Source organism: Gobio gobio (assembly GCF_949357685.1).
Source record: "Gobio gobio genome assembly, chromosome: 9".
Lineage (NCBI taxonomy): Eukaryota > Metazoa > Chordata > Actinopteri > Cypriniformes > Gobionidae > Gobio > Gobio gobio.
In genome coordinates this window covers 43,116,765-43,134,012 of record NC_137115.1, presented here as the reverse complement: position 1 = coordinate 43,134,012, position 17,248 = coordinate 43,116,765, and the positions used below count along the sequence as shown (strand labels likewise).

At 38.5% G+C, this 17,248-nt stretch overlaps 1 protein-coding gene across 2 annotated transcripts in view; it reads right to left on the bottom strand.

The window, feature by feature from the left end:
• Nucleotides 1-132: 132 nt before the first annotated feature.
• The window catches only part of arih1 (ariadne ubiquitin-conjugating enzyme E2 binding protein homolog 1), a 20,981-nt gene continuing 3,865 nt past the window's right edge, over nt 133-17,248 (bottom strand). Inside the window, exons 4-14 of one of the 2 annotated variants that reach the window (XM_079825899.1) lie at nt 15,048-15,140; nt 13,794-13,849; nt 13,206-13,272; nt 12,790-12,896; nt 12,412-12,454; nt 10,908-10,979; nt 10,686-10,816; nt 8,242-8,299; nt 7,881-8,141; nt 7,665-7,777; nt 133-2,595 (exon numbers count right to left, since the gene is read on the bottom strand). In XM_079825899.1, coding sequence (XP_079682025.1) covers nt 2,511-2,595; nt 7,665-7,777; nt 7,881-8,141; nt 8,242-8,299; nt 10,686-10,816; nt 10,908-10,979; nt 12,412-12,454; nt 12,790-12,896; nt 13,206-13,272; nt 13,794-13,849; nt 15,048-15,140 — 1,086 coding nt within the window. In that variant the 3' untranslated portion in view covers nt 133-2,510. Of the gene's footprint in view, nt 2,596-7,664; nt 7,778-7,880; nt 8,142-8,232; nt 8,300-10,685; nt 10,817-10,907; nt 10,980-12,411; nt 12,455-12,789; nt 12,897-13,205; nt 13,273-13,793; nt 13,850-15,047; nt 15,141-17,248 lie in introns of both variants that reach the window. The other variant, XM_079825898.1, reaches the window with a different exon arrangement.

Genomic DNA, 17,248 nt, shown 5'->3' with positions numbered 1-17,248 from the left:
CATGAGCTTTATTTGTGGACTGCATAATCCTTTGGATGCTTTATATAAAGCATAAAATGCTTGTGTTAATGACAAACAATCCAAGCCAGCACCAAACAAACTAGCTTGAAATAAAGACAAAAGCACACAAACTAAAGCAATGTCTGCAACATTTTGCACTTTAATATTTGTTTTCTTCAAAACGAACAACTAATTTCTTACACATTTGTACACTATGTATACAAGAAATCAAAAAAACAAATTAATCGCATAAAGAAAGAATACATGTAGAAAAGTATTAAAAGTTTTTGGATGTCTCAACAAAATGAGAGTAGCTGCTTTTTGTTACCTTGAATGTTAATTTTGGATGCTCTTGAACTACCAGACATGATCGAATAGGCGTAACTGAGAAGCAAACAGGCCAGAAGGAGACACAGACACACACACACACACACAGCTGCATACAGGGGCAGTAAAACCATTCCATGTTTTTGCAGATCACTCCGTGCATACCAATGTAATAGAAACTACAGGGACCTGCAAAATAAATATCCAAACTTGCCAGATTTCCCATTTATTATTTTGCAATATGCTTGCATGAAATGTCTAATTCTCATTTAATAGTCAAATGATATGTGTTAATACCTGGAAGACCATCTCAGCACTCAAAACTTAACATGAAAACAAACTGCAATCATTCCCAGCACACAAAGCAAAAAGATTAATAGGCGAACACAAGAGAATGATATTACTTTAAATGAAGAATGCATTTTAGGACATTTATTTTCATGGCGCACATTTGAAATATATAAAAAGAAAAGAAAAGCCGATATATGAATCACACTTCCAGCAGAAACGGAGGGAGGGGGGGTCACCAGTTTGAGACTGACACTTTGGTGTTGTCTGAATATGCCAACTTGATCTACGATGACACCGTCCCACCTGTGTCTATCCCGGAGCCCTGTACCCCTGAATAGAGGGTCTCAGTGCTTCAATGATGGTCACGGTGTGTCCACACGCACAATTTGTACATTTTTGCATGAACAAAGTGTACACAAATGCAACATCACAGTACGAAGGTTACATCACATATTCCCTGCAAACTATATCATGACTCAAACGGCCCTTTGGAAAACCATCCCGGGTGCAAACGTGTGATTATTTTACACTAAATTAAGTAAATCAGTGTGGAGATAACAGTGGCTTCTGACTGGTTCTGCGGTGTGCCAAAAAAAAAAATGGATCATGTGGAAAATGCCTAACCCTGTTTGTCAATGGCTCAGTCAGAACACTTGACAACAGAAATGTCAAGAAAGCAGCGCAACAGGCCCATCGGTACAATTTCATCTGCGTGCATGTTGGGCGGACAGAAAGAACCTCGAGCCGTCAGGTGCGAAGAATGAACTTCAGAGAGACAAAAAGAAAAAATATAAAAGGTTATATGAGTGAATGTCACTCAGTTTGGCTCTCAGAAATTATTCATATAACTCTTTAAAATCATACGATCCTAAATCTACCTAGGAGGAGGAGAAGGAGAATAACAGCAAAGGAGGCAGAGCAGAGGAAACCACTGCTCTGTTTGAAAACTCTTGGATAAAGCAGCGAACATTAAACTACCCCCATTTCCTCCAACTGTAAAGCCAGAAGCTCCCACAAGACTTCTAGTCGGCAGAAACGCGCCACCTTGGCATGATCTGCTCGATTTGGCAGAATATAGCCCTGCTCCGACCTTGTGGAGCAAAGGGGAGGAGCGGAGGGAGACACACGGACTCCCGATTTACGTCAAGCATATGTCAAGTCCAAACCTCTTTAGAGGGGCGATCCAAGATAGGAAAGACACTCAAATCTACACAGCAAATATACATTTTTTTTTAATATTTGTAAAGATAAATATCTTTTAAAAATGATGCAAACACATGCCACTCTTACTCTTTAACTTCCATGCATATGCATTATTTACAAATTGAAAAATACCGATTTTGTCTTTTTTTTTTTTGGTGTTTTTTGTGTCCTATACCACTAACATCTGTATGCCAAAAAGTCGTCTCCTTACAATCAACCAATCAACATTCAGCAACCCAAACACAGCTCTCGCCAGACATGGTCAGAATTAAAGCCATTTTCAAAACAAAGTCCATTTTCCACACACAAAAAGATTATATAAAATAAATTCAAACAGAACACGTCCACAAACATAACTGATAAGGAGGGAAAAGACTTCCGATGGCAAGATCTTACAATGCGAGCAAAAGGAAGATGCCTTTTTGCTGGATTTCTCAGTCTTGCGCTTCACGCTGCTAACAATACTGTCGAACATGTAATATTTTTATTTGTAATATTCTCTAACTTTCTCATTTAAATATAATTTACTCTTATGCTTTTCATGGAACAAAAATCTGGAAAAAATTATGCAATGCAGGGCGGTTTGCCAGGGAGGAGGCAGCAGAGGTCTGTGCTGCTCTCTTGTCATTGCATCAGCGCTCTAGTGGGTGGAGTTTCTCTCAGAGAGTCTGTGGTGTGGCGGTGTAGTCTCAATCCTCGATGTACTCCCACAGGTCCTTGTCATAGCCTTCATGTACGTGTTGCAGCAGCACTCTCCGTCTGCTCTCACAGTATCTGCACACAGGAGCATCAAAACGCGGATTGTTATAAAAGGAAAAGAGTGTGGTAGAGCAGGGCAAAACAACAAGGCCAGAGAACGAACACCTTGAAGGAAAAAACAAAAAAACATTGCCTTAGATCAGAGGTTTTCAAACTGGGGTCTAGGGAGCTAGAGGGTCTGTGAATTTTTTTTAAAGAGCACCTATCATGGCATTTAAAATGTTCCAAATATTGTTTTAGAAGTCCCCAACAACAGTTTTGCATGCATGCAATGACAAAAAAGACTTTAGTTTTCTTATAATATGCATTTATTTTTACCTGTTTTGACAGCGATTCTCAAATGATTCCTTTAGTGATTCACTTTTCAAAACCCCGCCTTTACGTGACGCTAATCTGCGGTGATTGGTCCGATGACCCAGTCAGTTGTGATTGGTATAGTCTGTGCAGATATTTTCGGAAACGGAACGCCCATCAAAGTCTTATAGTGACAGTAATTTGTTAATATGTGTCAGGAGTTATGAATATGAAAACCGATTCTGTACCGTTTGATTGTAATATGAGCCTCAGCTGATCTCATTCATAAAAAAAACTCCTCTATTCTCCTCACGAAGACTCGCGACAAATCAACATCCCTCAGGGCTTTTAGTTCAAAAGTGTGCAGATGAGGAGACATATTGATAGATTCTCATATGTCTGTGTCAAATTTCTAAACAGGAGTATTTTTTATTCAATACTTCCTCAAAATGCGCAGATATAGCCTAATCATGAGCGATTGAGTCTCTTATGTGTTGTTTTCAATTCATACTGGAAGCCAGAGGGCGCTCTGTGCACATGTAGTCCATGTACAGACAGACGAAGAAGATACCATGTGCCATAATAGAAGTCCATAATAAAAGCTTCCCGAGATCGCAAAACATACATTTGACGACTAATAAACACTCAATCGCGACGATGTATAGTTTGTCTTCAAGCCACTTAGTCTTCAAATGCTCATCGTTGGGCAGATGAAAAAAGTTTGCTTTTGAGTCACACTTCAGAACACAGCGTCTCGTCGCCATGATGTTTTCTAGTTTTCACTGGCGTCTTGGTGCGCAATAAGTGGGCGTATCGTATTCAAATAACTTGACAAGTTGACGTCATCTAGTCAGAGAAAAAGCTTCGGTCTTCTAACGATTCTTAAAAATGACTCAGAGTCGACTCTTACTTTTGAAAGAAAATAACTATATATACGGTGCACTGTCATATTTCAAACTATGCAGGATGTTTTTGTTCACTTAGATCTATGTTACACACTACATGAAAGGTAAATTTCAAAATTCCATGATAGGTGCTCTTTAAGTGAATGTTTTATTATTTCAAAATTTATTTTAGGGACATCAAAGTTAATATATATAATATATATATATTAGTACTATCAAATTGATTAATCGTGATTAAATCGCATCCAACATAAAAGTTTGTTTACATAATAATATGTATATATTATTATATTTATATACATTTACTCCACTAGACCCCTCAAGGTGTGCTGTGGTATCTGGCAACAAGATTTTAGCAGCAGATCCTTTAAGTCCTGTAAGTTGCGAGGTGGGGCCTCCATGGATCGGACTTATTTGTTCAGCACTGTTTGTTCATCCCACAAATGCTCGATTGGATTGAGATCTGTGGAATTTGGAGGCCAGTCAACACCTCAAACTCGTGGCTCCTCAAACCTTTCCTGAACCATTTTTGCTTTGTGGCGGGGCCCATTATCCTGCTGAAACAGGCCACAGCCACCATTTCCATGAAAGGGTGTACATGGTCTGCAACAATGCTTAGGTAGGTGGTACGGGTCAAAGTAACATCCACATGGATGGCAGGACACAAGGTTTCACAGCAGAACATTGCCCAAAGCATCACACTGCCTCCGCCGGCTTGCCTTCTTCCCATAGTGCATCCTGGAGCCATGTGCTCCCCAGGTAAGTCACGCACGCACACCCGGCCATCCACGTGATGTAAAAGAAAATGTGATTCAGACCAGGCCACCTTCTTCCATTACTCGGTGGTACAGCTCTGACGGCTTGCTCTTGGCGGTGGACAGGGGTCAGCCCTGACTGGTCTGCAGCTATGCAGCCCCATACGCAACAAACTGTGATGCACTGTGTATTCTGACACCTTTCTATCAGAATCAGCATTAACTTCTTGAGCAATTTGAACTACAGTAGCTTGTCTGTTTGATCAGACCACAAGGGCCGGCCGACCCAGTTGTCTAGCCATCACAATTTGGCCCTTGTCAAACTCGCTCAAATCCTTACGCTTGGGCATTTTTCCAGCTTCTAACACATCAACTTTGAGGACAAAATGTTCACTTGCTGCTTAATATATCCCAACCCACTAACAGGTCCAGTGATGAAGAGATAATCAGTGTTATTCACTTCACTTGTCAGTGGTCATATGCCTGATCGGTGTACATACATGTATGTGTACAATATATATATCAGGGTTTTTCCTGCATTGAAATTGAAATTGCAGCTGCCAAAACAAATTTTTGTCCCGCCAAAGCCTAATTTGATGAGTTATTGTGATTTATGAGTAGGGTTGGGCATCGAGAACCGGTTCCAACTTGGAACCGTTTAAAAAATTACGATGCCATTGGAATCATTTAGAAATGTTGTTTTCGATTCCGATCATCGGTTCCAAACGCGCAAGTTTTCGGAAGTGCTTGCCGCGCCCGTTTGTTCTGTTGCAGCCATGGAGCACGGTAAGCGGCAATCAAAAGTGTGACTTTATTTCACTTTTTAAAAAAAAGCCTGGGTCGGCACAGTGCAACACATATGACAAACTTATTTCTTGCACGGGAGGATGCACTACAAATATGTGGTGTATAAATTAACGAGTGTAGCGTGTTTGAAATGCTGCGCAGGTCTGTCCTCCTCGGGCAACCCTGCGCTAACCAACGTTATTAAAGGGATAGTTCACCCTGAAATGAAAATAAAGCCTTCTTTTACTTACCCTGATGTTGTCCCAGTGCCCTATGTCCTAAGACATTTAAAATACTGTTCCTGCACGCGCTCCTTCCTATTATGGCAGTGAATGGCGATCAGCTAAAACATTACAAAAAATAAACAAATGTATCACGCACTGATACAGGGAGACGCGCGCCATATGGAAAGTGTTCAGGGGGCACACTATAAGGTTTTGCGAGAAAGAAACCGTATTATTCAGTCAAAACACTGAGCTCGGCCGTTATTCTGAGCGCACTCCTCTGTGTGCACTATGAGCCGTCAGCAGCCGCCGGCGCTCATGCCTACTATAATAACTCGCACTGTTGTCATTGCACCCAGGATAAGCACACATGCACCATTTTGAGAAATCAAGCTCAATAGAAAAAATACGTCTTTTCTCGTCTTTTCTATAACGTATATGATAAGAAAAAATACTAATAATATAACCTCCTTAAGTGAATATTGTGTACCGGTTGTCATGACAATATTGCACGAGGCTACGGCAGCTTGGAGTGCGCACGCCACACACAGGAACACGCGCATTTGAACAACAGCTGGGTGAGTAAAAGATGGCTTTATTTTCATTTCAGGGTGAACTAACATTATCCCACCTCGTCATAATCAGGTAAGTGATTGCAGTGTAATAAAGCCCTTGACCAAATTGCGAATTGTGGTGAACAACAACGTTACTGAAATTATTTTCCCCCCTCGTAGATAAATGTAGCTATACGCAAATTGCCCACGCTAGTAGCAGTCCTAATATGACTGCTGTTAATGCTATTGTTAAACCGGGACTCGGTGTGAAACTCCATTCACCTTTGCAGCAAAGCAAGTGAAAATGCCAGCGGAGAAAGTCCCAAAACTAAAACTCATTATTGAATCAAAAAAAAATGTTCCTCTGTGAAATGAGCCTGTACATGTTTTGACTCCACCCCTCAAAGAATCGGAATCGAGAATCGAAAAGAACCATAATCGAAACTAAGAATCGGAATCAGAATCGTTCAAATCAAAACGATGCCCAACCCTATTTATGAGTGATGTAGAATAGATGACTGCTGCGCTTGTGACAGGGCGCATATAACTGAGTGACAGAGAGAACGATCAGAGAGCTTCTCCCCCACGCGCACTCTCTGGGTCTTCAAAATAAGCACTGTCTCTTTCTCATATTTCACATAATAAATCAAAATATCGGAAGACCGAATCCATGTTGCATGTGGCGCATTTCGGACAATTTTTTCCTTGAATTACCTCTGGGTGTGAATTGCACTCAAAAAACGTTGACTCTTCTCTGACCAGCTGACATAAAGCACCAATAAACGGGAAACAAATTATATCCATTTCTGAAGTGTTTTCTGTGTTGACAAATCGCGTCAGAGAACACAAGTGTGCTTACCCAATTTAGCAAGAGTAGTTAGTAAGAATTAGTTTTAATTATCGACCATATTTCAGCTTGTTTCTGTTGACAATGTGTAGTAAAATAAACAGCCTAAAATCATTTGAATCATCTGCATGAAATTCAGACCGGTCACACCAATACTAACAAAAATCCAGCAGAACACCCGTTCGCAATGTTCAGAGGATTAAACGGACTGAATGAGAGGAGGCGGGGGTGCGGGTCAACTCGCTGTCGGTCGGAGAGGAGAACGCAGCTGATATCGATACTGTAGAACATAAGTATTGTATCGTTTCAGATATTTCAGTATCGATACATAGCGAAATATGGATATTTTTGACAACACTAGTAGGCATACACACAGGTTCGAAGACTCGTTCTCTCGCCCCTTACAGTGCAATTCGGCTAGGTATACATCCGCGCTAGAATATCAAGGTGAAAGTCATCATAGCTTGCGTAGTATAGATCCAGCTCCCAACCCAACTTTGAGAATAGATTAACGGCGATATTTTTTTTATCGCCAGATAAGAGTCTCACGTTAACGCAGCACGTTAACGCTGATAACGGCCCACCACTAATATATATATATATATATATATATATATATATATATGCATGCACAGGATGTTTTAAATGAATCTTAAATTCTTGCTTGTCTTAATTAGACAAATGTAAGTGTTAAACAAAATTTCTATTTGTACACTTGCCTGTATTTATCTTGTACTTTCTGCTTAATGTCCTGCAGAGAATCTTGGGAGATGTCTCGCTCCAGATATCCAGACAGAACCTCAGTGGCATTCTCCAGATCTGCCTGGTTATTCTGTGCGCAGACACAAACCATCAAACATTTAAAATGACAGATTTTCCATCTTTTACAACACAATCCAATAAATTATATTACAAAATGACCATCTCCAGTTTACCTCGAAGATGATAGACTGGTTGTTCTTCTTGAGGTAGAACGCAAAGACGTAGGTGAACATGAGTGTGGAGCGGCACTGGCAAAGCACGTCCACGGCCTTCTTCAGAAACTGCACCTCGATCCATGACATGTTGTGCTGCTGCATCTCCTCCATCTTCTGTTTGACCTGGGCGTACAGCTTGTGCTCGAAGCGCAGGCTCTGCATGTGGTTCATGTAGCGGTTGCAGTAGAACAGGTACCTCTGCAGGGCTGCTCTGGAACGCTGCGCAACACATACAAACATGGGATTGGGAAATCTTTCGAGATTTAAGACCAAATATTGAATGTTCGAACACCAGCACGGATGGACTGACATTATTTACCTCTTGAGCATCCCGGGCCGCCTTGGCATCATCCTCGTTATAGCGATTGCAGTTATACCTATGGGTAAAAAACACATTCCAAGAATTAGTTCTATCAGCCACTAATGTAAGAATACAAATGTAAGATTCAACAAAAACAGTTTACAAACACATCATGAAACATTAAACTCTGAATTTCAGTGGTCATCAGCTGAATTAGTCACATGAGCTTTTCCTAAGTGATGTTTGCAAGTGATCTGTAAACAGATGACTGCATGGAACAAGGAGGAGGGGAAAGCTAGTCTCTGAGCTCTCGGGTTTAAGAGGGACCTATTGATCCCAGACGTGCATGTGTAAACGTTGCCTTGGGAAAAGGTAGAAAAGTAGCATTTCGGTTCATCTGAGAGAGTGTTCAGGGAGTTTTCACTTTCTTATTATTGGGGTGGGAAAAAAAGAGATTGAAAGTAGTACAATTTAGTGTTTATTTTTTGTTTAAATAATGTGACAAGAATTTCATAACATTAAAATACGAACATAACGAAAGACCTTTGCAGTGGATCACCAACGTTTTTCAGTTTTACAGTTCACCAAATCGGACTGAATCGTAAACGGTTCGCGTCTCGAGTCAGCGCTGATCCATAATTTACTAAAGTTACTAACTTTCTGACATGAGTGACAGCCCCTCCGACTAGAAATAAACGAATAACCTGAAGTATATTCTAGTAACAACAGTTCACCCTGAACTGAGACATGCTGAGAGAACTGATGAGAAGTGAACACAGGTCCATCGTCTCTGGCAGACTTGTGCCTGCTCGTGCCTCGTTAAACCACGCCCCCTCCGCTCATTTAAAATGCAAAGATATCAACCAATCACAACAGTCAGCGTTTTTACTGAAGTCTCACAGCAGACACGCCTCTTGTAACAGGGCCTTCAGCCACAGGGCAAACAGCAGTATAGAAAAAATGCCTTTTATTTCTAAATTATGACATTTTATGATGTAAAAATCATACTAACAATAAAAGTAATGCCATGCCAAAATGCCATGCCATGGGACCTTTAATGTTTATTGTTACAATAGATTGTTAGACTCAAACTGCAGTTAGATAACGTGAACAGCTACTATATCCAGATGCTATCGGTCATATTTCAACAGTTTTTAGTCTCTCTGAGATCTTTCTGTCGAATGCGTTTCTATGAAGTCAGCCCATTCAAGGAATAAGGTATAACACCTATGAATAATAAATATGAATAACGCCTGGAAAAAAAGAGTTTAATTAAATTGGTCGCCCTGTTTTTTTTAAACACTATTTAAAACTTCTTTCTTGGGTTAAATTCTGTATATGCTAGAATCCTTCATTTATCTTCACCTGTTGTGTATGCTTATGTGAGACATAAAATAACATTCGGACGTTAACAAAATTTAAATTATAAAATAAATTACCACTAACCAGTAGATGGGGGAAGAGGAACACTTATTGGCTCATTAGCAATTTTTTCTCTTTTTTTGGAATGATTTTTTATAGATCATCCAATCATTATTATAACATTAAAATATATATTTTTGTTACTTTATTTGTACTGAAGTGTTAAATATACAGGCTAATTGTAGGGAAAATCACAAAGTCTCAAAAAACTTCTGACTAAACTTAAATCTTTATTTAAATTGTCTCTGTGCTTTGTTTGTTATGATGAGATGATTTGTAGATAATGGGAAGATTCGTGTAAAACTTAAACTTGCATTAAAATTCATTCAGCGTTTAGAGACTGTATAAAACTTGTTTTAATCTATATGGATTCTCATTCCTGGTAAATTAAACATATGACTGGTCATTATTTTCAACAGAAATGCCCGTGATAGGCTACAACACTCAACGCTGTAAAATCATGCACTCACATGACCCAAATAAAATAACTAGATCACTCAAAAAAGACATTAACGTTATCTCTTCTTTATCTCTCCCCAGAATAAAATGCTACTGTAAAGCCTAGTCGAAGTCGATGCACATATTGTGTTAAAATTTACCAGAAATTGCTGCAAATATAGTGAAACGGCTGTCTGTCCTGCTTAATCCTATTCAAACAGATTGACAGCGCGGAGTAGTGGCGGCGAGATCAAAGAGTGTCGCAACTCTCTTTTCCTATGGCTCTGGCCATACATTAAGACACAAAATGTGATTGGCAAGTTTAGATACTATGTATCGAATCAATAAAAGTGATTATCAGCTGGTTGCGATCAGTAGCCGATAGTTTGGAGCATATACAGAAACTAAAGGTTTTTGCATCCATATTTGACCTCAAAGCTTATAAGTTCCAGTTTGGGAACCACTGCAATCCTTGCAGATATGTTCTTCATCCTAACAGTCTAAAAGGTATGAATATTGTGAAGTCTTTACTACCTTAAACAACCAAACAAATAAATAAAAAAATCATCACAAATTCTATATTTATAAATATCTGAACCTACCAAGCAGAGCCATGCGGCTCCCAGGGCCCCAGGCAAACCCAGCAGAATTCTGCTTTGCAGTTCTGGTTCCGACACACCATGTGGTTGCAGCCACCATCTTTCTCTATGGTGACGTGGCATTTCGGACATTCCTGCAACACAACAGCAAGACGGCTGTTATTCATCTGGGTCATCAGATGGCACAGAGAAAAATCCACCACATCAAAGTGAGGGTCCACTGACCTTTGTATTTGCTGCAATCCAGTTTGATGTCTCACTGTCATCATCACATTTTTTAATCCATTTCCTTAACCACTGGGATCGAGAGGTAAAATAACAGAGAACAATACAAGAATCAATTCACTGTAACAATTAGGACAACTAAAAAGTGAGCTATTCATGACACAGAATATTACATACAAACATGCACAAGAGCAGGGACTTGAAGGGTTAAATGTTCTCTCTCAATGGAAGATGATTGTAATCCCCATATGAGAAGCACAAGGGACTAGAAGATTCCTTTGTTTTTGCCAAGACTACCCCCACAATAACAAGACAAGTCTCTGAAGAGCCTCTTAATGCTGAGAGTAGGAGAGGTGGCAGGCTGCTAGCTTTCTTTGTTCAGATAGAAATAACTTGCCATTCCAAATTAACATTTTCCCTGCTTTCTACACTGTAAATGTGAATTACTTTTTTTTCCCCCAGTGCTCTCCTTTCAGAATGGATGTCTATTAAAAGGTAGGGTAGGCAATGTTTTTCATAAACACTTACTGGTTGAAACGCTCTTCACATCCTGATAGCAATCAATAATAGAAGTAGTCTAAATATTTTTTTTACATATATCTTCTGTGGAAGTCTCGGGACCAAAATATGTTCGTCCAATCATTGCATTCGGCCCGAATGCAATAATAGGATGTACTACCTGCCTGTTAACCTTTGTATTTGCATATCTCTGTGCACCCTGCTCAAGCAGACATGACACGTCATCAGCGCGTTCCATGAGGCTATGCAGAGTTGTAGACAGATGTCAGTCACTGAGCGCTGCAAACAAACAGCAGCCGCCTTTTACAGTTCCTCCTGAACCAAAACAACAAGCTTTTGCTGCGTTCACACCATAACTACCGTAATTAAGAGATGGCAACCCATGATGTTCTACTCTGAGCACGTCCTCAGATTCGTATTTATGCATTTCTATGGCAACACTATCAACGCAAAATTAAAGCCAGCACTTTTTAAGTTGTTTACGTTCATTAATATTGTAATGTTATACATTTTTGCAGACTCTACTCTGATCATGTTTTGGAGGAATTGTGGCTTTGGGGAGCGCTCTGAAAGGAGGGGGTGGGATCTTAGGATTTCAAAGCTAGCTTCTCCAAAATTGCATACTCTGCCTTTAATGGCAATGGAATTGTGCATTCTACTTATAAAACAATATATACTCATTTTGCCTCAGTTTTTAGACAGAGTGGGTTTTTTGCACATACAGGCTTTTGGTATTCACATCAATATAAAAATAACTAAATAAATAAACAGTGTGTATTTATAGAAAAGTATGATTCAGGTTTTTCAGCCAGAAATAACAGTAAATGTACTAAACTATGAAAAGAAGACATTGTTGAATATAAAAAAAGCTTGTCTCGACACAAAACCATGACTAGATATATTTATATATAAACACTGATAGCATTGTTGTGCAATTCTGGTTTATCTCAAGGATTTTTTAAAATACAATGTAGCCTCAACATACCTTACACTTCACTGGATCGTGCCAATTTTCTCCACAGTTGAAGCTGCAAATGAATTGAGAGCACATGAGCACTCTCTCATCTAGCACAAACATAAACATAAAAAACACAATCTCTTTTAGAAGTGTGTGTGTGTGTGTATATATATATATATATATATATATATATATATATATACCACATTTTCCTCTAATGGCTCTAATGAGTCTTTGCTTTGATGGCTGGTTAAGATTACCAGTGCCACCTAGGGAACATGTCTCCTGAGTTCTAGTGTCACTGGCTTGATCAGGTCTTCCCTGAGCTGTTGGAAGCCCTAAACCTGATCTGAGGTCACGTACCAAAAGTATTTGATCTCATTAGCAGTTCAGTCAGTGTCTTACCAAAACTGCCGACCACACTTGCACCGAACCGGTTTGGCATCTGGGTACTGTACTTTGACAACGTGATGACAGTCAGGTGCTGGACACCATTTTAACAGTCTGTTACACTGCAGAGAAAGAGACCAGAATAAACCTAAAATGTACAAGTCACAAGCGAAGCAATTTCCATATCTGATGATTCATGTTATCCAGCATTATTTGAGAAATGTCTGGTTTCAATAAAAGCAAGGAAACCTGACCTTTAGTACAAATTGTTCACATGGCCAATATCACAAGTTTGCTTACATTCAATGACCAAGAATAATTGCTTCACTGTATTTCACAACTTAAATTAGCCAACATCTTAAAGCTTTATTTAGGTTTTTTTTTTTTCAAATACAGATTACACTATAAAATAGAATGGAATGAAATCCCACCTCTACAAAACTATTGGTTATTAAATGCTGGTACTTCAACTTCACTTTCGAATCTGTAATCAGTCGCCTGTTGAAAGAATTGAGATATATTTAGATACAAAAACAGACATGCATGCTTCTACTTAATATACTTATTATCCACCAAGAACCACAAAGAGCATATAAAAAGGATCAGAGCCTTTACTTGCATCACAAAAGCAGCAGGGAGATCATATGTAGGTTAAGAGAGCTGTGCAGATCCAAAATAATCTAACTGAATCGACAGGAGGTGCCGTGTTGTGACTCACACCTCCAGCAAAACAGAGTGTCCTACTTCTGACTAGGAATAAACTCTCATATATAAATCAGCTCATGTAGGATAGCCATAATATACTTCAGAACAGACCATTAATAACGAATCCAATGAGGCTTTTATATATCATGAGCGATGGAGACGTGAGACAAAGAGAGAGGACATCGACTACCTTTTGAAACTATTTTAATATTGAGATTAAGATATTACTTTTATCTAACTGCCTACATAAAGATTATGTTACCAGAGAGGAAAGAGAGAGAAAAAAAATACTGATTTATTTCTCAAACACTTACATGACTGTGTTGTCATCCACCAGAATATCACAGCTATGAGCAGGACAAGAAATGGTCTAGAATGGAAACAAACAAGCTTGTGTTACAATAGGTCAGAGAAACAGAAAAAAATGTCAGTTGACAGAAAAAAAATCTGCTACAGCCAGTGTGAATAGCTAAATAGCTAAAAACAAAACCGCTGCAGTATTTACGTCAGCCTGTCAGAGTGATGGGCTGCTTTCTCGTGTGTATTTGTGTAAGCGCGAGTGCTCTCTGAAGAGAGTCTGCACCTAATGGTAATTTGGCTGCATGCATGAACTGTCTAATACACTTCATGGTCAAAATGTTATAAATATAGTCGGTTACATTCATATGAGAGACATAAACAGTCAGGACAAAAACAGTGTGTCAAAACATTTGATTTGTGCATTAGACCTTGCAGTGTAAATGCACTGTCAGTTATGTTTATAATATTAAGCAAGCAATATTCACATATGGTTAATTTGGTACTTGAAGGCTACACTACCATTCAAAAGTTGAATGGTAGATTTTTCTTGTAAAGAAATGTATTTTTATTCAGCAAGGATTCATTACATTGATCAAAAGTGACAGTAAAGACGTTTATAATGCTACAAAAAAGAAAATCACACAAATGCTGTTCTTTTGAAGTTTCTATTCATCAAAGAATCCTGCAAAAAATGTAGTGTGGCTTTCACAAAGATATCAGTTTTCAACATTGATATTAATAAGAAATGTTTCATGACCAGCAAATCAGGATATTAAGTGTGATTTCTGAAAGATGACACTAAGGACTGGCATAATAATGCTGAAAATTCAGCTTTGCCATCACAGGAATAAAATATTTTTTTAAATATTAGAATATAAAACATTTACTTAAAATGGAAATAATAATTTCACAAAATTACCGTTTTAACTGTATTTTTGATCAAATAAATGCATCATTTTGACACACTTTCTGTAAAGCTGCTTTGAAACAATGTGTATTGTGAAAAGCGCTATACAAATAAATTTGAATTGAATTGAATTGAATCATCGATGCAGAAACATTACAGATTTCTTTATCTTACCGACCTGAGACTTTTGAACTGTAATGTATATTATTCATCATCTTCAACTTTTTAAATAAAGGTGTTCCTATTAGTTTTGCTGTGGCATTAAGAGTCATGAAATTTCACTGGTTTGGTATCAACTACTGACATTTTGATATCATAAACCAATCTAAAGGCAATGTGTACTAAGAGCTGGAATATGTACCTGTCCCATTCCTTCCTCTATGATTTTGGTGGTTAAGTAATCGCCCCAGCACTGCATGCAGAACTTGTGCCCACATTCCAGACCGGTGAAGTACTGCAAAAGAACAGCCGACACCAAATCCACATAAATCCAAAGAGTTACAAATAATAACACAAGTTCTGAGAACAGTGTAAATGTTTAAATACAATTTCCATAGGGCTGGGTTTAAACTATAGATTTATCGACATTCCATTCTATGCAGTTGATGAATGCACAAAACATTGAAGCATGCCTCCCATCCTATACATCACAATAAGCATGGTTACTTTTGATATGAAACAAAGTCTCAGCTTTTGAATTCTGTCAATTTTATTATGAAATTCAAACAAATTCCGTTTAGGGGCTATTTAATGTGACGTGACAGATTGCTGTAGCTGCATCAGTTCAAATGGCACATGAACATCAGAAGGTATGTTGAAAGATATAGAACGACTTACTGAAACACAAATCATGTCTAATGCAGTCGCTCAAACAATGTTTCAACAGCAGAGATATCAATAAAACAGCTGGTACACAATATGTCAGGTAACATTTACCTCAGAAAAGCCATTCAGTGACCATAAACTCATTAGTCAGCAAGAAAAATTAACTCTAGAGTTCATTATAGAGTTCACTATATTGCATATTCATTGTATTTTTACTTAACCTGTTCGTCAATATTATGTTGGAATAAATTTGTCATGTTCAAGAATTTTCTCGTGGTGCCCCCCTCAGCACTTGGTGCCTTACGCGCAGCGCGTGGTGGGAGCGGCGGCACTGAGTAAGCTAGATCGATATCAGGCATGGTAAAACATGGTACTCTTGGTAAATCAAGAAAACAAGATTTAAACAATAAGACTGTGTTGAGCTATACAACAATGATTAGTTTTCTGTTGATTAATGTACCCAAACAGTTGCTCACCTGTCTAATAAAACACACAATATATTAAAGCATCTTTAAAATGTAACAAAATAAAAATCATTGATAGGCGACGCATGTCCTGGTTAAAATTGATGTGTTTCTCTGGATGTAAACATTCTCTGAAACATTTGGGAAATATGTCACAAGGCAACAAAACATAACATTGTTCTAATCGTTTTTGGATATTTTAATCCAAAAATCATACATATTGTGCCTTTAATTTTAACCTTTAATATTATATTAATGAACCAACTGGGGTTCCCTGCATACTTTACAACATTAGTTGAGAGGATTATTTTTTTCCCTAAAGAAAATTTGCCATATATATTACATGATACATACATATTGAATCGGAATTGGTACTGAATCGAAATGTGAGCTTGTGAATCGAAATCGAATTGTGAAATTTGTGTCAATACCCATCCAGCCCTAAATTTCATGACATGAAATAGCCTAAGAACTGAATGTCTTTCTTTCTTTTAGGGTGGATCTTGCAACAGAGACTCAATTGGAACTTTAATATACAATAATAGAAGTGACCTAAAAAGCAATTAAACAAATTCTAGCTAACAGCTAGCTATCCAGTGTTGTGTGCCCGTGAAATACAATGAGCCTTGTTCTCTTCAACAGATCGATACAACCAACAACACTGTTGTTTTGGCTCAGAAAGGGATCTTACGAAGCAGTTCTGACTGAACAGGTGACAGAAGAGTCAGCCATAGTGATTATCTACTGCTCCTACAAAGTATCCCGTTGTCATGCGTTTTATAGTCTCAGGCCCCCTGGTAGTAAATGCCTGGTTCTCTCTCTTGGGACAACAGACAATGCAGGCAAGAACAAATCAGCTTAATATTTGTGGTAGGACTGACGCAAGCAGAGTATTGCTTACAACAACATCACAAGTAGTTTAACAGCACTGTGCAGACGGCACTAATGGTATTTAGGGAACATCCCATGGGAGTAGAGTGGTGGTCAGCTTTATGAAGCAACACATAAACATTGTAATCTGAATTTGACTTTGGGTCAAATGAATCATCCTAATAAACTGATACACTTCAGAACTCAAGATATAAAACTGATGACAGTTACATTTCCTAAAGAAGTTCGCTGTATAATGTGACCCCCAACTGATCCTTTACTTCGAACAGACAAGCAGTTAGACAGGAAATGTCACTGGTTGCTATTCCAGTTAAATAGTCACGATTCAAAGCAATAAACATCACAGTTTCCAAATCCCTGCTGTTTAATCCAGAGTTTTCTT